The sequence below is a fragment of the Notolepis coatsorum genome (assembly GCF_963971535.1).
Source record: "Notolepis coatsorum genome assembly, chromosome: 13".
NCBI lineage: Eukaryota > Metazoa > Chordata > Actinopteri > Aulopiformes > Paralepididae > Notolepis > Notolepis coatsorum.
In genome coordinates, this window is record NC_140177.1 from 2,407,726 (window position 1) to 2,431,870 (window position 24,145).

Here is a 24,145-nt window from a genome sequence, read left to right on the forward strand (position 1 = left end):
AGTACCAATAACTGCTTTCCATTATGGCCATTACAGATGTGTCAATATGAACCTTTCAGCAGATACCAATAACTGCTTTCTGTTATGTCCATTACAGGTGTGTCGATAATATATGAACATTTGAGCAGATACCAATAACTGCTTTCTGTTAGGGCCATTACAGATGTGTGGATATGATGTGGTCTGTGTTACCGTTTGAACTTATTTCCATACAATTTGAAACATACAAAGTGAGGGAAACCATGAAAATAGTGTAATCCGTCTTTATTTCCGTTTCTGCAGTCTATTTCAATGCTGTTGTGCACATGTATGAAACTACCCATGCAAGTACCAAACAAAACCTGCGTGGCAAGAAAAAGCTGCACAACTAGCCAGAGAAATAACCATCAGTTTCACGTCTGCCCAGTTGTGCTCATCGGACAGATGCAGAGACTAGAGCCATATGAAATCCGTTTAATTTTTTTCCAAATTCCATTAAATTTATTTCCAAATTCCGTTTTAATATTTCAAAATTCTGTATTTTGCTTTGTACACGCATTTTACCATCAGAAATAGTGTCTAATAAGTGGGAATGAATAAATGTCCACAATTTAATAAGATATAACAGTCCATTTAATAGGGCTGTCTTAAATACTTCGAAGCTTCGTTCGATGGGCATGGGATTCGAATATGAAAATAAAATTAGATTATATAAAAAATAAAAAATAAAGATATTTCTTTTTATTTTTGTGCAAAATCAACTCTGCCTCTCTTTGTTAACTACAACAAGCAATGCTGTTTGTTATTTAAGATGAGGTCGGACTCGGCACTGACAGATTTGTGTTCATTGTGCTGCTTTTATAAAGCCTCAAATGACGGCTTACAATATTTCATGAAAGCAAAGTGTTTTGTTTGTCTAAGATTTTAAAAGGTTTAAACTTTACAGCACTGACAACGTTGAACAAAGTGCTGTACAAGTCCCACAACATTATAAAAAAAAAAAAAAGTAATAATAATTAATACTTATTCTTTTTTTACAGTATTCCATTTTTATTGCTCAATTCCGCGATTCCGTCCGCGATTCCGTGAACGCGGATTTCATATGGCTCTAGCAGAGACGCACAATACAAATCACTGATCCCTCAAACCACCCCGACCAAACTCCTGCAAGTAATCTAGCAACCTTTGGGATATACTCTAAAACAAACAAACTCCAGGCCAGTTGAGGGGTTTATTTGGTAATCCATTAATTTGGAATTAATTAGACCCATTAGGCTTCATGCATCAGCGGAGCCTGAAACACAGTACACATGGGTTTACTTTACACACACACACACACACACACACACACCATGACGTGTGGCAACTTCAATTGTGTCACCCCCCAAGTTGAACCACAAGGACGTGGCCGGACCCGTCAACCTGGGGAACCTCTAATGGGGAGGCCAACGCTAATCGCCCACTAATCCAGAAGAGACTAACAGGGTTAAGCCCATTTGTCACACTGCTGACGGCTCCTTAACCCCTTCAACGACTCATCCTGGATTCAATATCCAACTACTGGGGACGACTAGGGATGGGCACTGAGCCGACCGAATCACGTCGTCTCACACCCCCCCCCAACTAAACAACATGTAGCCTAAACCAAACAGTACGATGAGGCCATTGGTCAGTTAATGCCATTAATATCTTTGTACTAATGATGATCAATGTAGCGGTCATTAAGTTTGGTGTCAAATAGGGAGAAAGTGGGTCAACTCAACTCCAGTCTGATTAGAGCCAGAGGCCGCTCACACCAGGATTTAACACGCCGTCAAAAACAAGGGGTCTCAGCAGGACTGCAGCCGAAAGTGTGACCGTGTGTGGGAGGAGATGATGGACTAGAGTGCAATGGAGGCTGTGTGTGTATACAAGCAAGCACGAGTTAAATTCAACCGTGCAATCGATTCATATGCAATTAGGCCACGTTGAAGCCCCGAGTTCCAGATAACCACATCTGAACTTCAGATTTACAGGAAACCAACCAGACAATTCATTCTGTAGCAGAAACACAAAGACCAAAACAAAAAACAGAAAGACACTAAAAAAAAAAAACGTATTAAGTAGGATAAAAACAAAAACGTATTAAACAGGATAATAGGCTATCAAAACTGAAAGGTGCTGGTTATCGCATTGCCCAGAAGTAACGGGGGATTAAACCTGAGCTCAAAACCAACCATCTCAATCATAAGCAGGGGTATCTCGGTTGACCTCAATCCGTCACTGTGAATACTACTAGAGTACACGGGTACAAAATCCCAATCCATGCTATATGCACCCCTCTGCTAAAATGTCCTCCCTCTTCAGTGTATTTTGGCCTAGAAACCTAAACTTGGTTCTTGGGAGGAGGTGGGTTAGAATGCCCATTCTTAAAATGTTCCATATTAGAGAAAGCCAGTTAACAACAAGGAACAATCAAAATTTCAGTTAGCCATCACAAAAGGTTTAATCACATAACATCTAGCAAAAGTGTATCAAGGCAGGGAGGTGAATCCTTTAAGGAGACACCGCCTGGCCCAGTCCCAGCTTGTGGTCATGCATCTCTGCACGCCAACCCGCGTGGCCAGACCGACGACTAGCTAGGCACAGCCTACATCATGGGATTGCATCCGTCTCGGATTCCCCAGCTATGATTGGCCGAACGGAAGGAATTCTTTGGTCCAAATCAGCCATAACACACACACACACACACACACACAAACAGGATCCCGTGAACCTGCACACACAGATGATCACACAGTCTGCAAGACAAACAGCAGGTAGGGAGGATGGTCTAACACTACCAGACAGCTCAAGAGTCAACAAAGCACTAATTAGCCTATGTACACAGCACAGGGAGTGTGAAACCGAGGACTCAAGTTCCAATAGTAAGAGTATCTAGTAGGGATGCTCGATATTGGCTTTTTTACCGATACCGATATTGTCCAACTCTTAATTTCCGATACCAATATCAACCGATACCGATATATGCAGGGTTTCCCCCCCAAAAAAAACGGAATAATTTCAGGTAACTAATAATTTCACTGGATATATATATATATATATATATATATATATATATATATATATATATATATATATATATATATATAACAAATATTGTTATCGTTTTTATTTTATTTTTAAACGGATACCGATATTTTCCGATATCACATTTTACTGCCGATATCGGCCGATAATATCGGTCTGCCGATAATATCGGACATCCCTAGTATCTAGTTAGGCCCGACAAGATAGTAACTGCTACACACAAGCTTGTAACTGGAAGGTGACCCCGTCCATTATACAGAACTGCTCTTCAGTATGTAATGAAGTGTAGCACACGACTAGTACAGAGTGTGACGTGGAGAGCATTTTGTACAGAACACACTCCCTCGTCGTGATGCACGATATATCGGCCGCCGATATAATATCGGCCGATATGGCCGTTTTTTTACACATCGGTATCGGTCCGATATCAAGATAGGGCCGATATTTAAAAAAAAAAAAACACACAATCTTTTTTTTCTTTTTTTTTTTTCTTTTTTTCTTTTTCTTTTTACATGTTTTGGCATTAAATAGTTTCAAAATATCAGTAATTTCTGAAAATAAGTTACAAAAGTAAAGAAATTATGCGTTTTGGAAAATAGCTCTTTATTTGATTATCATAAAAAAGTGTTTTCTATACAGAGATATCGACATCGGTAAATATCGGTATCGGCCAGAACAGCAATATTAATATCGGTTATCGGTATCGGCCACAATTTTCACATCGGTGCATCACTAGTCGTTATACATAGCAAGCAGGGGCTCTTCTCTTGACAAACAACTTGAAACCGTGTCATATTTTTCTCCTTTTACTGAAATAAACACCTGTGGCTTGCTCGATTGATTGATTTTATTGTGGATTAGAGACATCATCCAAGGGATAAAAACATGCAAGCACTTATTTCCATCATGGTCCGACTCCCCGGCAGTATGCACTTTATGTTGGGAGACACAAGACAACTTGAATGCTGCATACCTCCGCTATTGTTACGTGAAAGGATATCCGTTGGAGCCCGGCACAAATATCTATGTGTAAGTAAGCACGTCCCCTGCCTGGGGTCCATCTGGGCCTGCTGAGCTGAGCTGTCTCGTATTTACATGATTCCACAGTTACTGGTGTATTTCCATTATGTTGGAGAGAGAAAGAACAGGCCAGGAAAGTCAGACGAAGAACCAGCAGTATTCCTTCAGGTTTTTTTTTTTTTTTTACTAGCCAACATGTTTGCCGACCACTCGCAGTATTCCATTTAATTTGGAATGTGAATATTATAAACGCCGGTCTTCTCACTAACTTTAGCTGCATCACTGAATATGGCAGGGGAAAACGGAAGGAAAGCTTCGCTTAAAGCCAAGTTGTCAAGCCAAACTATTTGCGCTATAAATGCTTAGGTTGCTAATAGCTCCTACGGTGGCTTCCTCTAAATATAGGCTATGTTGAGAAATGGCATTTTTTTGGCGACAACACCATAATACTCAAAACAAGCACAAAACCGTGCAGACCCATGGCGTTACCTGCGCATGCGTTAGACAAAACGCTCCTGCCAGATTGTCCATGAGTGAGTGAATGATGCCAATTTTCCATGCATAGCCCACATAGGCAAATAGGCGTGGGAAATAAAACATGCATAGCAGCAGCCATACAGAACAAAAAGAAATAACTGAGGTAATTACTTAAAAAGCATAATTGCATTACCCACATCATTTAATTGAAGACTATGAATAGGTTGATGAAAACTGTCTTGAAGTTTGACTGACAACTTAATTCACAGAACTTGTTCAACCAGGGCCCTATAAAATAGAAGTACACCCAACCAGGGGTGACTTAAAGGGGCACTTCACCAAAAACAACAATGCCGATTTATTTTGCACATAATCTCACAGACTCATCCAAAACAACTAATTTACTCTCAATAACTGCCAAACTAAATGAATGTGTTCAAAACATATGTTTTGGATGTGTTTGCGAGATTTTGCGAGTGTTTTTTGGTGACGTCTTTCAGTGCCACGGACGACATATCTCGTTTTATCAGCCCCCCCAGTGCCCACGACGATTATTATAGTTTTATTTCTTTATTAGCGATCTGAATTCATATTTCATCAACAGAGTCTCCCGTTGGTACACCAGCCCCTACAGGAGCTCAGATTGGAAAAAGCGCCCCCTATCGTCTATCCCTATGTAACTGCAGGTCAGTCGCTTAGACTGACCTGGGATCTGTAGATCTGTAGAGGCGGAGCCTTGTGCTGGCAAGCCGTCTGATGTACATGGAAGTGATCGCGGGACGGAAATCAGCCTGGAATATATATTTACAGCAGCCAATAATCAATCAATAAGCGTGATCGATATTTGGAATGGCGATCAGGAATTGGAATAATCTTTTTGGAGAACATCTGATCTAAGGTAAGGAGTCTATGTTACCAGTCTTGGGGTAATCTGAGCTGTATTCGCTGAGATAACAGCATGTCCCCTATGTGTGATGTGGCTGTTTGGCTGTGATCGCTGATGAGGAAATAAGTGAATAGATTTTTCAGCTCGCGTCTATAGCGTGCATACATACACATTATACTATCGATAATCTAGGGTTTATTTGAAAACTATTCATAAATAGGCCGAAAAATGTCAACGTGTTTGTGTATTCTAGAATATTCCAGTAAACGTCTTTTATCATGGAATCTTTATATTTTCCTTGAAAACTAGGGCTTTTCAAAATGCTATAAAACGAAAATGAACCGATAAAAAAACAATCCGTTTCGACAATGTTGACTGCAAACTAGGGATGCACAGACATTTCGGCACCGAAAGTTTTCGGCCGAAAATGGCAAAAAATGGCCTTTCGGCTTTCGGCCAAAAGAGTTTTTTCACCGAAAATATATCACCGAAACAGAAACAACCTAACAACCTTGCGTGTTGTTGTGATGATGTCGGGAGTCGCGCTGTTTCTATGTAAACTCTGCGCGCAACGCGTCCAATAAATGCGTCTTTAACATGCTTTATATCCTTATTTACTATATGCCGCGGTTAATCACTGAGTGATCTAATATGCATATTATTCAGAGCGAGAGGGGGGGATTGTGTTTCTCACATTGACGCTGTCCGTCTGTCGCGCGTCTACTGTGCCGAGTCAAGCGAGCACATTCAGCTGGGGACTAGAAAGGTGCGCTCAGTAGAGCACAGATGTCCGCTGCGCAGCCAGAGAAAAGATGGAATTAATGTACTGTATGCATTCAGAAGTGCTGAATAAATGTTTTATGGACCCATAATAGTGATTATTTATTATTTAAGTTAAGTTTTGCCATAATCATATATTTTTCCATAATCATAATGTTCCACAACATTGGTAAAAAAAATTCTATTCTATGAATCATTTTCGGCCTTTCGGCTTTCGGCCAACTGTTTTCTATTTTCGGTATCGGTTTCGGCCAAGAATTTCCCATTCGGTGCATCCCTACTGCAAACAAGTAATTGATAAGCGACGGGCAGATTAGACACATGGCCATAATTTAAAACATAGATTAGGCGTTTTTAATTCTTTACAATACAACAACTCGGTTCAACTGGAAAATCAAGTCAATATACTAAAAAAAGAGATTAACGCCATATACAGACAACAATCTGAAATGCAAATACGTAGCACAAGACAACAGCAGTACTCCCAAGGTTCCAAACCAAGTCACCTATTAGCTATGCGATTAAGAGTCAACGCAAAATTTGCAGATATAACTACCATTAGAGCACAACAAGGACTTGTTACAGAACCCAAAGAAATAAACACGACATTCAAAGAATTCTACTCCAACTTATACAAATCAGAAACGACCTTCGATCAAAACAAAATGGACACATATCTTAATCAAATTAACCTCCCTAAACTTTCAGAGGATGATGCTAAACAGTTAGAAACACCGATCACACTAGATGAACTTAGGGAGGCCATAACTGAAATGCAAAGTGGTAGGGCCCCTGGAAGAGACGGTATCCCACCAGAAATGTATCTCTCTTGTTGGGGACATAATTGGACCCTTATTACTAAATATGATTTTATACTCAAGTCAAGGAGGGGAACTTCCATAAGAATGACAATATTGCACTCATAACAGTCCTCCTTAAAAAAGACAAAGACCCCACCGAGTGCGGTAGTTATAGACCTTTAAGCCTCCTCGGAACCGATATCAAACTGTACTCTAAGGTATTAGCCATCAGACTACAAAAGCATATGACGTCTTTAATTCATCCAGACCAAACTGGCTTCATAAGAGGCCGCCAGCTTTTGACAGGTTGGAATGGTCGTATCTATGGGCAGTATTAGAAAGGATGGGGTTAGGAAAAGGATTCATTGATATGATTAAAGTATTATACAAAGACCCATCGGCCATGATTACAACAGGTACAATCACCTCCGAAATCTTTCCAGTATCACGGTCTTCCAGACAGGGTTGCCCTCTTAGTCCCGGACTATTCAATCTATCATTAGAGCCTTTAGCACAATATATAAGACAATCCCAATCCATAGAACCAATTGTAATCAAGGGCACACAACACAAAATTAGTTTATATGCGGACGACGTAATTAGGGATGGGTACCTTTCACATTTGAACCGATACCGGTACCGGTACCTGTGAATCGATACCGGTACCCAACGGTACCTTTTTTCGGTACTTTAGTCTCAAGAAATTTTATTTAGTCGTAAAAAAAAATCCAAACTTCAAATAACTACAATTTCGACAGTTTTCGGCTCGTCATTGCTCCGACTGCTTTGTTGTTGAATCAAGTCAAATCCTAGGTAAGCATATATTGTGCGTGTGAACGTTGACATGAAAATAAAAAAAATAAAATAAAAAAATAAAATTTAATAAACAAATATTTTTTTTATTTTTTTTTTATTTTTTTTTGGTTTCTCACTTGATTCGATACTCGGTAGTACCGACGTGTTTCGGTTCGGTACCTCAAAAGTACCGAATTCGGTACCCATCCCTAGACGTAATACTGTTCATGCAAAACCCCAACACCGCATTGCCTCATCTTCTCAAGTTGATTGAGGACTTTGGAGAATTATCGGGATTTAGGATAAATTGGCCGAAGTCGGCCTTCCTCCCACTTAACGCCCCGGCAAAAAGAAATATAACCCTCCCAGAAGATATACCGATGGTAAAACACTTTAGATGTTTGGGAGTTGAAATATTCCCTACCATAAGCCAAACGGTGAAGCACAATTACATAAAAATCCAAAACAAAATCAAATACGACCTTGTCAGGTGGTCAAAACTTAAAAACTCAGTACAAGCACGGATATCAATAGTTAAGATGGACGTCCTACCTAGAATCAACTTCTTCAGCTCAATGCTACCGTTACCCCCTCCAAAGGGTTACTGGAAAGAATTACACTCCTCCACATACAAATTTATTTGGAATAACAAACCACCACGTATAAAAAGATCCACCGCACAGAGAAACAAAGCAGACGGTGGTATGGCATTTCCAGATTTCCACCACTATTTTAAGGCGTACACTTTAAGACCACTGACAACATGGTTTGATCCCCAAGCATCAGTATCCTGGAGAAATTTAGAAGAAAATATAGTAGCTCCACATAGGCTGAAGGACATAGTGTACACCAAATTATCAATTAAGCAATGCGAACGGAAATTTGGCCCCATAATCACTCATGCGATCCGGATATGGCGTGAAACACAAAAAAAATACTCTATCCCACATAAATGGCATAATCATACTCCCTTATTCAATAACAATGCACTCTTGATTGGAAAACAACCTATAAGATTCCCTAGATGGGAAAAGCAAGGCATACACACATTAGGAGACGTTTTCAACAAACAGGGTTTTTGTAGTTTCGATGAAATACGCAAACGATTTAATCTCACCAAGTCCTCATATTATTTTTACGCACAGTTATTGGCATGTTTGAAGGCTCACGGTGTTCCATTAAGGATACCAATTGTACACCACAGATACCACAAATTCTTCTATGAAAGAGACATCGAGAGGTTTTGTTTCAGATTTTTATCATCAATTACTAACGGCCTCGTATGAAACCCTCCATCTAGACTCAGTCTGGAGGAGGGATATACCAGACCTGGAGATAGACTTTGACTGGCAAGAAGCCTGGGCAAATGTACGCCTTGCATCAAGGAACCCGGACCATCAACAAATCAATCTTAACTATATTCACAGGACATACTTAACTCCTATAAGACTGAACAAAATGGGTCTTAAACAAGACTCCAAATGCTCCTTATGTACAAATGGGGACGAAGGGACATTTATGCACATGTACTGGGACTGCCCACCAGTTAAGATATTTTGGAAAGAAGTGACCCAGCAATTGTCAAATCTCTTAACTCTGGATATACCTGTACACCCCTCTGTATTACTGCTGAATGATGTCTTTGAGCATGCAGTACCTCCACAACTAAAACCGGTATCACAGTGGCTAAAAAGCTGATAGCATCACGATGGTTACAACCGGAAAAAATGTGCCGGAAGGTCTGGATTCTTACATATCTCGAATCGATGCGATTTATCAAGAAATATCTACAGCAAGAATTTTGGGTCTCAATGAATCCAAAATGGCAATGTGGTTAGAAGTGGTAGTGTCTGGTTAGGAAAAAATTATAATGGTTGGATTATACAATGGGGGGTCCGGGAGAGGGGGGTACGAGCTGGAGCATATGTGTATTTGTATATCCTATTGTGTGTTGTCATGTTTGTTTATGCGTTTGTTTAAAAAATAATAAAAATAAAATACAAAAAAAAAGATTAGGCGTTTTTAACGCTAACATTGAAGTGGATGGTGGCATTCAACAGGGTAAATCAACGTTAATCAAAAGGCACTGAAAGTGTTAAGGAGACTAAACCAACTCACCTGTATCGACGTGTGCGGCGATTCCGAGCTGCGTTTCTCTGTAATGAGAAGACAGAGGGGAAGTGTTATTCACGGATACAACTCATGGAGTGTGTTCACATACATATATATATAATATATATAGAGAGAGAGAGAAATTGTCATACCCAAGTATATATTGCATATTTGTAAGCAAGGTTCCTCATGAGCATTACAGCTATGAAGCCCAGCCTCACATGCATATATTCACCGATTACAAGCACAGGAGGGTCCCAGGGTTGACCACAGTGTAAGCATGAAATATTAAAACTCCACATCTAGAGAGAGAGAGAGAGACGGAGGGAGGGAGAGACTGCAGGTGGCCACACGAGGGGGGCTGGAGGGCAAATTTGAGGAGAAATATTTCAGGCATTCGGTTGCCTCTCTCCTCTTTCAAGAGGAACAGAATAGGAGAAAACAATCAGGCAGGGGGGGGGGGGGGTGATTTAAATGACCATAACTACTAAATGCATTTGAAGTAGGTTAATAATGCATGTCCTTTGTATAATTGAAAACATTTTCGCCTGTAAATTAATTGCACGCCGCTGCCCCTGCCTGAGGCCAGGTAGAACCAAGGCCGATGGGGGTGCGATGGATGTGTTCAGGGATATCGGATGACAGCCACCTAAACAGTAAACACCTTCCCCCCATCTCCATGGGAACCATTCACTTAAAAAAAAAAACTTTATTCTTCCCATAACAATCCATTTTCAGATTAAATAACTGATAAATGAGCGAACAGCAGAAACAAAAAGGACCCGATGATCCCATTGTTAGGGCTATGATTCCATTATAGTTTTTTTATGATTAAGAAAATCAATTATGGAATTTAGCACATCGATGCAGGATCAACTAAATCCAAAACAGTAATTATTACATTAATTGATTAGCCCGTTTCTCCAACCCCTAATTGGTAAAGACATGACGACAACAAGCTGATCATGTCTAGACAAGTGTTTCTAGCCAATGACTGGAGCATGACCCTAGAGCAGAGCTGTGAAAAGACAGAATATTAAAAAATAAAATATTCCTTAATTCCTGGAAGACGCCGCCGCCTCTTCTGGTCTCCGATTATTACTACTAGTGTGGTAAACAAGTCTGTTTGAATGCAAGTTCAACAATCGGCGGGAGCTACTTCTACAGCACGACTCGTCTCCCAGGATCAACGTGAATACACCGTCCCTTATACCTACATAGAAAAACACCACAATTAACTCTGTCTCGCTTTTCTCCATCAAAACAAACAGACAAACGGCTAGGGTTTGAAAGCTCGGCGTTGCTAATAAACATTTTAAATAATTTTTTGGTCAACACTGCTCAGAGCGGCTTTATTTTCGTCTCTGGCTGCCTGAGATGTGATGCACCCAACGCCGGAAATAAAGCAGTGTTGACCAGTTTATAAGAAATATTTTAAATGTTTATTAGCAACGCTGTCTGTCCCGAAACCCTCGTGGCGTGCAACTGTGAGTGGTGCCTTTGAAATGCAATACTTGTACGATGAGAAAAGCGAGACAGAGTGGTATTTTTCTATGAAGGTATAAAGGGACGGCGTATTCACTCGGTGCATCATCACAGTCCCCGAAAGGGGCTAGGTTTGTTTGTTTCTTGGATGGTTTGAAATGACAAATCCAATACTGTGGGATTTTTATCCATACGTTTTTTATGTGAAATGGTAACAGGAAATGGAACGGTAATATTGTGCCAAAATGTAGTTTCATTTGCATTATAGGCTTCATTCTTCTCCATGGTATTCCCGTGGAAATAGGCGATTGTAAACTAGACGCCGGTGATCATCATTAAATTATACAACCGTAGCCAATGAGCTGTGGCATTGCACCATATTGGTTGGCAAGACACGTCATGGGAATTATACGAATAGTAGAGCCGCTATTAATGATCATTCAAGTAATCGATTCATCCAACGATTATTTTTTATCAATTAATCTCTGCATCTAAAACAATTACTTTAAGAAATATATATAATTTTAAAGACATTCCAAAATTAGGCGGCTGGGTGGCGTAGCGGAGATTGCGCTCGTCACCAATGCAAGAGACTCCGGTATCGAATCCCAGTCTCAGCATTGCCTCCGGCTTGGGCCGGCCCCTCATACTGGCTCATTTGGCAGAGTCAGCGGGTGGAAGTCGATGGGTGGGGATTGGACGTTGTGCACAGCGACCCCTACGGGTCGGTTGGGAGACGCCTGCACAGCAGAGACAGGAAGTGGCGAGGGTAGTGTGAGCCTCCCAAATGCGTTACACCTCGCCACTGAGAGTCCGCGCTGGCAGGCGAAAAGATGCGACAGGCTGCCTCCTCGTGTGCCGGAGGGGACACGTGATGCAAGGCCTCTATCCTCTCTACAACCGACCAGTGGGGGGCATAGTCGAGCAACGTTCAAGACAGGGGAGGGGAGAATTGGATACACGAAATTGGGATGGGAGAAAAATAGAAAATAGGTGTGAAAAAAAAAAAGACATTCCAAAATTGTCATTTGTCGACTTGTTTTTATTTATAAAAACACTAATTATGCTAAAGCATGTCATTTAACAGAGTCTTTGAGAGCATTTAACAATATTGGTGCTTCTGAATGAAATTCTTCATTGATTCAGTCCTTTTTAATCAAGGGTAGAAAGTAACCAATTACTCTTGTTGTTACTGTAATAATCTATTAGCTTTCGTTTTCATTACACTTTGAGTCGTTTTCAAAATCAGTCATTTTACAGTTACATGTTAAAATGGCATTAAAGTAAATAAATAAATAAATAAAAAGTAAACATAAAAAGAAAATGCAGGCTTTCCCATATAAGCTTTGCTCCAGTCAACGCGGTCATTCCGGTCAATTAGCAATGAGGAGAACAAGCTGGTGCTAAAGCAGTGTAAAGGCATGGAGACGGACAAGCCAGAAAGCAAAGCAGCGGAGAGAAATCCTACTGAAGTCCCATCAACTCTTAAGAAATTATTTGATTCCCTGGCCACATCATAGAAAAACAAAGGGACCACTTCAGCATATTATGCTATAAAAAGGCACTTCTTGTAATACCAATAGTGCATAAACAATAACAGGACATTGATAATGTAGTTGTTGCTGATTCAAGCGTCCCGTGCTCTCCATGGCAACGGTACGACAGACAGAATGTGCCAATTACACACATTTTCATCTGGGCTCGGCTCTCTAGTCCATCTCGTTATTCTGTTTTCAACAAGCATTGGGCTATAACACAATTGCAATTAATTTAATTACATCTGCATTCTTATATATAACACACTTGGAATTCATTTAACTACATCTGCATTCTTATGTGGGCTATTATTTGGTCGCACCTACTTATTGGTACAGCATGGTATATTAATTAGCGATGTTGTTGAGGACATTTTTCCACCGGTTAACAAACTCATGGCAACACACCGGTGTTACCGGTTACACCAGACATTTTGCGTTGCGTTTAATTTCACCGACGTTTATATAAAAGAAGAAAGGATGCCAGGCTTCACATGCCAAGCGTGCTAGTAACATTACACCTAGTGACCATGAAGAGAAATCTGACATTAGGCCAAACGGTGAAGGATCAGTAATACAACAGAGCTGCCGCCACGGAAACAGTCATGTCAACAAACTCACAGTGCAGACTAGGGACGCACCGATCCCACTATTTCAGTCCCGATACCGATACCTGGCTTTGGGTATCGGCCGATACAGAGTACCGATCCGATACCCATAATCTAACCCTAACTAATAGGGCTGGGCAATTCTTGCTCACAATTTTTCTCTCCAAGAATTGAGATCACGATTCTCTCACACGATTCTTATTTTTTCAATAAAAAGATTTATTGCACTCTTAAACAGACAACATAACATATGAAAGTGGTTGACTTAAACTTAAGTCTCTTGTAACATAACTCAAGTCAGAATCGTCATCATTTAAAAAAGTTAAGTAAAAAGAAAAAAAAAGAGATTGCATAGGTCTATGAATCGAGATTTTATTTCGATTAATCGCCCAGCCCTACTAACTAACCTTACTGTCATGCACTTATCCTAATATACTAACCTACACTGTAGCACTCAACACTTTGATGAACATTGTTACTCAGCTGATAAGAGTTGTGCCCTTCCTGTTGTACAAAATGTGTAAGTTGCTTTGGATAAAAGAGTCAGCTAAATGACTAAATGTAAATGTAAATACCCATTGTTCAATTAATAAACTGCATGCCTCACTGTGTGGACGAGACTGGGTTCATTCTTTTGTGCAAGGCAACATCAGGCTCGACTTAAAAAACATTACTTTCCTAACTTAGTGAAACTAAATGTAACAAATTAATGTACTGAATTGTTATTTCTTATTATATAAAATATAAAAAGAATATAATTTTTTTTTTTTTTTACCGATACCCGATCCAGCTATTTTAGTGATATAGGGGCCGATATAAATATCGGAGCATCCCTAGTGCAGACATATCATTGAAGATATTGAGGTGGTTTCCAACCCGAGTGGTGCCCGAGTCTTTAGGTGCACATTATGCCTACTGGTTAAACTTTAACGTTACAGCTGGGCAGTCAGTTAAGGGCAAGGCCATGGGTAGGTAGGGAATTTATTTTATTTTATCTTATCCCACAGCGACTATGGATAGGGAATTTCTTTATTTAATTAAAATGTCCACGACAACATGGATGCATGTACTCTGCCAGCATGTTTAATATCCATAATACTAAAGGTTTGACTAAGATTTTTATGAAACTTTATTGTAAAAAAATTTAAGAGTTTAATTTTAATTTAAAAAAGAAATTAAACTCATAAAATAAATTGGGTCGCACCTAAATCGGCAGGGTCGGTCGGCAACCGGAACCAAACCATTATTTTTTTTAGGCCTAGTTTAACACTTTGAGTGCCAATGACGCTATATGTCGTTAGTTCATGCCGACCCTCGAGTGCTAGCGATGACAAATAGCGTCTTTGTCGTTTTCTTTTTTATTAGAGATTTGAATTCATATTTTCATCAATCTAGTCTCACGTTAGTGCTGCAAACTCTCTGAGCTCCATTGGGAAAATACCACCCCCTATCGTCTCTCCCTGTTGTACTGCACCCCATTGGATTAGACTGAATGAAACACATGGGGGGGGGGGGGGAATCCAGTTTCCTCATTTTACTTCTCCGGCAAGCCATCCGAAGAGATCCAAGTCATTGCCAAGCCGCAAAACAGCGTGGAATACATATTTCCAGTACCCAGCGCTGAATCAATAAACGCGATCGATATTTGGAATGGCGATCAGGAATTGGAATAATCTTTTTGGAGAACATCTGATCTGAGGTAAGGAATCTATTTTACCAGTCTTAGGATAATCAGAGCTGTTTTCACAGAGATATCAGCGTGTGCCCTATGCGTGTGTGTGTGTGTGCGTGCGCGCTGATCAGGAAATGAGAGAATCGATTTTTCAGCTCGCTTCTCTAGCGTGCATAAGTACACATACTATCAATAATCTAGAAAATAAAGCGTTTATTTGAAAGCGATTCATAAATAGGCCGAAAAATGACAACGTTTTTTTGTGTATTCCAGAATATTCCAGTAAAGGCCGTTTATCACAGAATCTTTATATTTTTCAAAATGGTATAAAAACGGAAATGAACCGATTAAAAAACAATCCGTTTCGACAATGTTGACTGCAAACAAGTCATTGATAAGCGACGGCCAGATTAGACACATAGTTTATGCGTTCACAACGCTATCATTGAAGTGGGTGGTGGCATTCAACGGGGGGGGGTAAGGCACACCGCATGGCTGGTAATCAAAGTGTTAAACATGGGTCATTGCAGTGAACCGATAACCGCCCTTTGCTAAATGTTAAATGTTCTGTGTTATTTACAGCTCAATGAAATAAGGTAGTAGTCCCTATAAGACACGGTATTGTCATTTACTCTAAATAACTGTCAAACTAAATTCGCAGAACGGTTTTAGAGTTTTAGGTTGTCTTGTGAGATTATGTATAAAGTAAATCAGCATTGTTTTTAGGTGAAGTGCCCCTTTAAAATCAAATGTAATCAAAGTAACATTACTTTTACTCGAGTAGGAAATGTTTGTACTTTTCCCTGTTTTTAGCAATTATATTTTTGTAATCAATTTAGTTGGTTAAATTAAGCTACATCAACACACGTGATCTCTGCCCAGCCCCTATTGTGACATGATTTACTGAAACCTGGAACGCTCCACATGCTCATAAACACAGACTCGAGGGGCAAAAGTACAGCGATTGAAGTCAACCAGAAGACGTTGATACCAGTCCAAAAGGTAATAAATAAATAAAAATCGCCTCCTCTTTTAAGTGCCACAAATGACTTGAACGTATCCGTTAAGGATCATTTCACATTCCAGTGTCACCCTTTGACCCCTTGGATTAAATTTTTTTTACGAAAGAGCACCTTTTTTGTACTGACCGAATATATTTATTTATTGGACTCGACAGATCAACAATGTAGGGATCCCTTTCTGGCAGTGTCATGTCTCTTGTGCTTTGAACGTGTCATGTATGTCTCTTGTCCCCGTTTTGTCTTGAATGTGTAGGAATGCAGCCGTTTGCCATATCATGCTCTAAATTGCCCCTTGCGGGACTAATACATTTTTTTTATAATTGAATTGATAAAGGGATTGAAGGTCATGTATGCCCCCTCCTGAATCTTTCCTTTCACACGAGCTCTGCAACAGGACTGCCCGCCCCCACCCACAGCACTGCACATCTGTTGGGCAATGGGGCAGTGGCACTTTAAGACATTTTCCATGACTAAAACTATCCTAAATGGCTCTAGTTCTTGCTTCTAGAGAGCAGCACCGTTGCATATATGCTTGTTCGTGTCTGTACAACTCACTTGTTTTTAAAAAGCTGTAGCTGGCCATAGAGAGAGAGGAGGAGGGGGGAAAAACATTAATCTAGCCACATTCACCTTGGAAACACTAGGTCCTCTGTTAGCCTGGGCCAGGGCTGGGTGGCTAAGCCATGACGTTAAGTCTCTCCTACACACGGGGTAAGTAAATCACAGTGGGCATATTTGGAGCAGCACAGGCCGTCACCCCGGACTATCCTCTCAGGGAGAATAATACCAACCCCTCCGTCTTAATAGAAAAGGTTTTGAGAGAGTGCGACACACTGAGCCCATGTCACATTTTTCTACTCGTTTCAATTTGCCTTTCAAAGCAAAGACTGGCCTCTACATGTATAAAATAAATAAAAATAAAACCTGGGTGAGAATGTTTTGAATAAGCCTACTTTGGTCTGTGTTTAATCACATAACAAAAATAGGAATCATCAAGTGCATCAGAGAACTCGTGATCGGTGTAGACGGTGAATTAAATGAGCTTCCTCACTGGGTAACCAAAATGTGCTCATGCAGCAATTCAAGACTTGGGCATAGAAAAGTGGGAGTGACCATTTTTGTTTAGCTATTCTCCACGTGAATTGATTCGATTGCAGCGGAAACATCTTGCATCGGTGATAGGGATGGGTACCTTTCACATTTGAACCGATACCGGTACCGGTACCTGTGAATCGATACCGGTACCCAACGGTACCTTTTTTCGGTACTTTAGTCTCAAGAAATTTAATTTAAATTTAATTTAATTTAATAAAAAGTCGTAAAAAGAAATCCAAACTTCAAATAACTACAATTTCGACAGTTTTCGGCTCGTCATTGCTCCGACTGCTTTGTTGTTGAATCAAGTCAAATCCTAGGTAAGCATATGTTGTGTGTGTGAACGTTGACATGAAAAGAAAAAAGTTAAAAAAAATTAAAAAAAAAGTAAAAAAAGAAAATAAAAAATATTTATTTTAATTTTTTTTTTTTGGTTTCTCACTTGATTCGATACTCGGTAGTACCGACGTGTTTCGGTTCGGTACCTCAAAAGTACCGAATTCGGTACCCATCCCTAATCGGTGACGGAGGTAAAAAATAAAAACTACACTAGAAGTATGTGCCGCTTATTAATCCAGTTCACTCGATAAGCACATCGATAAGTAAAAGTAAAACACTTGCTCATTTGTTGAGACTAGTGCCCATTCCAAAAACATGGCCATCCCACCATCTGAGCCAAATGGCACCAATTCCTACACTGAACTGCCTTGGGTCCTCAGCAACACAGCGCTGTGAAGTCAACCGGATGATATGTGAGCCACAGACACGCACGCAGACAAGAGATTCCTTCTTTTATCGTTAAGATTGATTGTCCACTGACCGTGGCAGCAGCAAATATGACTCTAGACTACACCACAAGGGATCACAGCGGTGGGGCTTCATCGGTCGGACAAGTCGCCTGGGCCAAGTCCGCCGTACCGTAGTGGCCGTCTGGGTTGTCTGTCAAATCATGTAACCTAAAAGCGTTCCGTCAGCTAGCCGTAGTCTACGCACTCGTACTGGGGGGTAGTGACCTCCTGGAGCCTCTCAGCTACACAGAGCTAGTAGAGACTGGCAGCAGAGGCTGGGCTGAGGCTTCTGCTTAATAGGCCTCACGTCTTTCTCATCTCTGGGTCTAATGAGAAATCAAGACGGAGGGCAGAGGCGTCCCAAAATACCTCCTTGCCTGTAACAGCTGTGTGATTGATTGATTGAAAACTTTATTAACAGATTGCAGAATGGGTACAGTACAGTTCAATACATACAATTGTTAAGGGGATGCAGACCAGAGAAAGACTTTCGTCTTGTTTACATCAGGGTCCCCCATTTTCAATTCATTCAATTTCAATTTCATAACATATATGACATACAGATAGACAGTACTGCTACATCTATACATTTATGACATACCAGATTTGCAAATACAGTACCGTTTGTGATACAAAAAGAGTCCAGAAAAGAGAGTATATACATTTGACGTAGAAACTGTACATTGGAGGAGGTTGGGGGGTGGGGGGGGGGACTGTACATTGGAGGTGGTTGGGTGGGTGGGGGGGGTAGGAGGGGTGGGTGGGGGACACTGTACAACTGTACAAGCAAAACTGTACATTGGAGGTGGTTGGGTGGGTGGGTGGGGGGGGTAGGAGGGGTGGGTGGGGGACACTGTACAACTGTACAAGCAAAACTGTACATTGGAATATTGACAAGACCATACTTGGTAATTTACTGTACATTGGAGGGGGTTGTGTTAGGTAGAAGTGGTGGCAGGGGTTAACTTTTAGCGTTTGTTCTTCCACATCCAGCCCTATAGTACAGGTTGTAGTACTAAAGAGTCGAGCTTTGATACTTGATGGTATGGTTATTATAAAGCACTACATCGTGAGCACTGGGCCATACCATCCTTGTGCTTTTTTTTTGAGGGAAATTGAGCACGATTACGTTTTGGTAATTGCCTATTCTATCTGGCCGCCGGCCACGGTGGTAATGTTCTTACTGTGCTGGTGGCTCAGGGAACGTAGAAGGAAACCCTGCTCCTCGTCTCGATACCCCAAAGTCAAACCTCTCATAATGTGTGTGAACCTATTCTTGGCATATTATTATGTTCTATTTTTAGCAGTACACCGTTGCCACACTGACCGCTTGAAAAAAGAAGTGAAGATGGAAAGTCCCAATACAGATGCATAGCAAATGAAGTGCTCGTCTGAAACAGCATGTACGGGAAATTATTTCATTAATTCTCCCTTAGCCTAGTTGTGTGAGAAACTAATTGCCGGTTGCATAAGCAGCTCAATATTATTATGAGGAGAACCAGGGCTGAGGGGTTAGTTGGGGAGTATAAAGAGGTGAGGGGGGCAAGGCCAGGTAGCTAATACATTCCCAGCAGGAGGAGGAAATGATTAACCCCAGTGCCTGAGGCTGCATGTACGGTCTCCTCCTCCACTACCCCCTTTAAATATCACTTGCACACTGATGCCATGCCAGACCTGCGTCAGACAGTCCCACCCACCCACCCACTACCCCAGTGTATAGGCCTCGTCCCACTGTCCATATCCTGTCCAGGGTGGACACTTTCAATACAGAGAATTATATGTAGGTATATTTCAAGAAGCAAGAATATCTGTGTGCTTGAGTATTTTTTCAAATGCTCAACTTAAAAAAAGGTTTAAAGATTTAAAAAAGGTAGAATCCGGCGTCATGCCATCAGCGACATCGAGACAAAAGAGACCTGCTTGGTATTATTTAGTACTATATATTAGTTTACTTTTTTGTTTTGGACCGACGCATGTAGAGTTTAGTAACCGATTACACTGAGCCCCATCAACTCCTAGCCCCTGTCGTGACTGTGATGCACGCCAACAAGGTTTGGCCGGCCTAATCAACTCCAACCCCACACCAAAACTAGTAAAAATATAAACAAAGTAGTAATACCAAGAGAGGTCCTAGAGGTCCCCGTTGACGACATTAAAGTAAATAAATATTACAGATTTTACCTAACAAATAAGGTCACACACAGTGGTGCTCATGTAATGTCTAGACTTGTGTATCAGTGTAAGAAATGCAGGTCATGAACGCTTTTGAATGAATCCTAGTTATCCGACCCCTGATTAAGTTTTGCATTCTAGTATACATGTTTATCATCTCCGTGGATGCAAGCAGCCAGAAAAAGCAACGGTGCTGGAAGAAAGGGGGATGTTTGGAAATAGAGAGCGGTACTAGTTTCCTGCATTGGGAGTTCAACAGTAGCCTACCCCTACACTTAATGTTGGCTCACATCGATATCCTTTTGTTCTGGGCGCAAGGTGCTCTCCCCCTCTCTCTCCATCCCTCCCTCTCCATCTCTCCCTTGAATTGATCACATGGCCCATTGTTTACAGTGGCCAGCTTGACCGCCACACTTCAAACAGAAACATCCACTGCACCACATCATCACACGCTGAGAGAGAGAGAGAAACTGCGGTTTTGAAAATGGCAATGTGATATGTGTGTAAACTCATTATTTAGAATAATGTTTTGCTATCTCAGTGAGCTCCTAATCCCATGACGGCTATATACAAAATAGATATCCAACACCATTTTTTTTTCTAAATGAAGACTATGTGTGAATAATTAATAACTGCACCACCACCACCACGTCTGTAAACAAATGCACCACATGGCTTTAGAGGCTGACAACAAGAGCCACAATGGCTGCTGCTGTGTCGGGAGAGGGATGCTCCATTCATTCTCATGGTGGCCTTTTGGTGATGATTGTGTGGCACTGGAGGAGGAAGATGCAGCGTGTTCGCCACGATGTTGCCAGGCTATGATGACAATATTTAACAATAGGCTATTGATTGATTGAACATTTTATTAACAGATTGCAGAATGGGGTACAATACAGTACGGCTCAATACACACAATTGTTAAGGGGATGCAGACCAGAGAACGACTTTAGTCTTGTTTACATCAGGGTCCCCCATTTTCAATTCATAATGACATATGATATACAGTCAGATACAACAGTACTGCTACATCTATACATTTATGACATACCAGATCTATAAATACAGTACTGTGTGATACATAAACAGTACTTGATTGGGAAGAAACTGTACATTGGATCTGCTGTTTCAATGCACAGTTTGAAATCTAGATAGGAGGACAAATGCGACATTAATAAATGGCCCCAACACTTCTTCGGTGTGTTTATTACCTGCTGTGCTGCTGTCCTCCTCCTCCTCGTAGTGCAATAGAATAGTCCCGTCTCTCCGGATCCTCACGTCTCCCGGTCCTTCGATCAGCCTCGCTGCTCCTACTGCAGAGTCAACCACCGACACCGAGGTACCGGTACCGGTAGCACCGGGAGACGACTTGGAATGTCTCCTTCTCCGTCGGTGTTTTTGTGCAAAAGTTCTGCAACATTGATAACAAACCGCCCAGGCTTGCTCCTCGTTGATCGGCTGGCTGTACAAGATCAAGATCTCCTCCAAGGAAAGCTCCTCGACGAGTCCACCGGTACCGTCGCCGCCGCTGCTACAGTCCATGTTGACGAGTCCGTCCCCGGTGTTCAAATCGACGGTGAAACCGGGAGCAACGGTTGCTGCTGCTGCTGCTGGTGAAATCAACATGCGCTCGTTGTTGGCCATTCTTCTCGCATTTTATATATCCACGTGAATAAAAAGGTAAACGACGATCGAGGTGAAAAAAGCAATACACGATGGTAACAAATAATAACGAATAAATGTTTTCAAAGTAGTCCCTCCCGGTACATTATATTAATACCATGAGCTGTTGCTGCGCCGCCACGTAGAGACGCTCCGCGCTGCCATCAGCTGTCTGCTGTCTCCAATCGACTGATTGTTGCGCCGCAGCAGCGGTTTGTTATGAAGCATCTGTGACGTGCGCGCTCTCCGCGTGGTCTCTGTGCCTGCCCTGTTTTTAAAAATTCAAATTTCAGATTCAGAGTTTTTTTTTTTAACCTTTTATTTTACCAGGTAGTCACTTAACACTTTGAGAGCCAGTCCGTGTTTTCCCCTTTACCCCCTTGAATGCCCAAATCCACTCCAATGTTAATGTTAATATCGCCTAATCTATGTTTTAAATTATGGCTATGTGTCTAATCTGCCCATCGCTTATCAAAGACTCATTTTCCAGTCAACATTGTCAAAGCAGATTGTTTTTTTATCGCTTCATTTCCGTTTGATAGCATTTAAAAAATCACCCATTCTATGCATAATCACCTTTTACTGGAATATTCTAGAACGTTGTCATTTGTCGGCCTATTTATGAATCGTTTTCAAATAAACGCTAGATAATCGATAGTATATGTGTGCTGCTCTTATTTCCTGATGGCTTTTACAGTAAAAACAGCTATATCACATATAGGGGAAAAGCTTATATATCCGTGAAAACTAGTCTGATTATCCTAAGACTGATAACATAGATTCCTTACCTGAGATCAGATGGTATCCAAATGGATTATTCCTATTCCTGATCACCATTCGAAAAAATCGATCATTGTATTGATCAACCATGTATACAGTAGAACACATAATCCCCTCTGCTCTTCAGGCTCTGGAGTGATGCCAGTCGATGCCGGCTGCGTGAGTGAGAAGTAAAATGTGGAGTCAGAAATCCTTTCTCCCATTCACTTTCATTGAGTCCAATCCAAAAGGGTGATTTACCATCTGGGAGACGATAGGGGGCGCTTTTTTCACATCTGAGAGCCTGGGGTGACTGGATCTCCAACGGTAGGCTCGCTTGATGCAATATGATTTCAGATCGCTAATAAAAATTAAAAAAACGAATAAAACGAATATTCTCGTGATGGGCCTTCAACCCGGGGGGTAATAACCAGAGAAAAGCCGTGAGTGGCATTCAAAGTGTTAATTGAGATCAAAGATCTCTTTTTCGAGCAAGAGTCAAGACCTGGCCAAAATAGCAGCAAAACAAAAACTAACATACAAATACACTAAACACAGACAGAGAGACATAAAAGGCAAAGTGAGGCAATAGGCCGTATATGGTGAAGGCTGTATCGTTTCATCCCGTTCCCACCTCGGCGAATTACACAATTTTCACTCTGGGTGAAAGTTTGATTGGTGTAGATTTAGGAACAAAAAGTTCTCCATTGACAAAATAGCACATTTTGCGCAATCATTTTCGTAAAGTCGGGACTAGATCTTTCCTCCCAGAGAGCCTTGCTACTACTAGCCGAGTGATGAATGAAGCTCTATCTGTTTCACCTAACAGCACTATTGCTCCGTGATCATAGCCATCCATCTCTAAAGCGAACCACTATTTGTGTCGGAGGAAGCACGTGATAGCCTCCACTCTCCCAGACCGACTGTGGGGGGTAAGTGCGCAGCGACCAGGAAGGGGATTGGGAATTGGCATAACGACTAACATTGGGATGGGAGAAAATCGGAGGAAAAAGGAGGGGGAAAAAGATAAAAAAAAAAAAAAAAAACACAATGATTTACATTATTACATATGGTAACGTGGTTGTGGCTTTTACAAATAGTGGTTAGCTTTAGAGATGGATGGCTATGATCACGGAGCAATAGTGCTGTTAGGTGAAACAGATAGAGCTTCATTCATCACTCGGCTAGTAGTAGCAAGGCTCTCTGGGTGCCGCTAGCTGGTGTGTGACTCTCAGGCGTAAGCGGGGCAAGGGGGGCGTGCCAGCGTAGGGTCACGTGGGCTTAGTGGCCAATCAGGCCAACCCCGGAAATCAAATCCGTTGCGGAAGTGGTACACGCGTCCCGGCGCCATGGGCGGGCATTAGGGAGCCGGGCCCGCCCACTGAGTCAGCTGTGCCCACCCGGGTAAAAAAAAAAAAAATCTTTTCTT

At 41.3% G+C, this 24,145-nt stretch overlaps 1 protein-coding gene across 3 annotated transcripts in view; it reads right to left on the reverse strand.

The window, feature by feature from the left end:
* The window catches only part of spire1a (spire-type actin nucleation factor 1a), a 108,984-nt gene extending 86,852 nt beyond the window's left edge, over positions 1–22,132 (reverse strand). For all 3 annotated transcript variants that reach the window (XM_084327945.1, XM_084327944.1, XM_084327943.1), the window contains exons 1-2: positions 21,507–22,132; positions 9,925–9,962 (exon numbers count right to left, since the gene is read on the reverse strand). In XM_084327945.1, the coding sequence (XP_084184071.1) occupies positions 9,925–9,962; positions 21,507–21,939 (471 nt within the window). In that variant the 5' untranslated portion in view covers positions 21,940–22,132. The remainder of the gene's footprint in view (positions 1–9,924; positions 9,963–21,506) is intronic.
* Between the last annotated feature and the right edge of the window lie 2,013 nt (positions 22,133–24,145).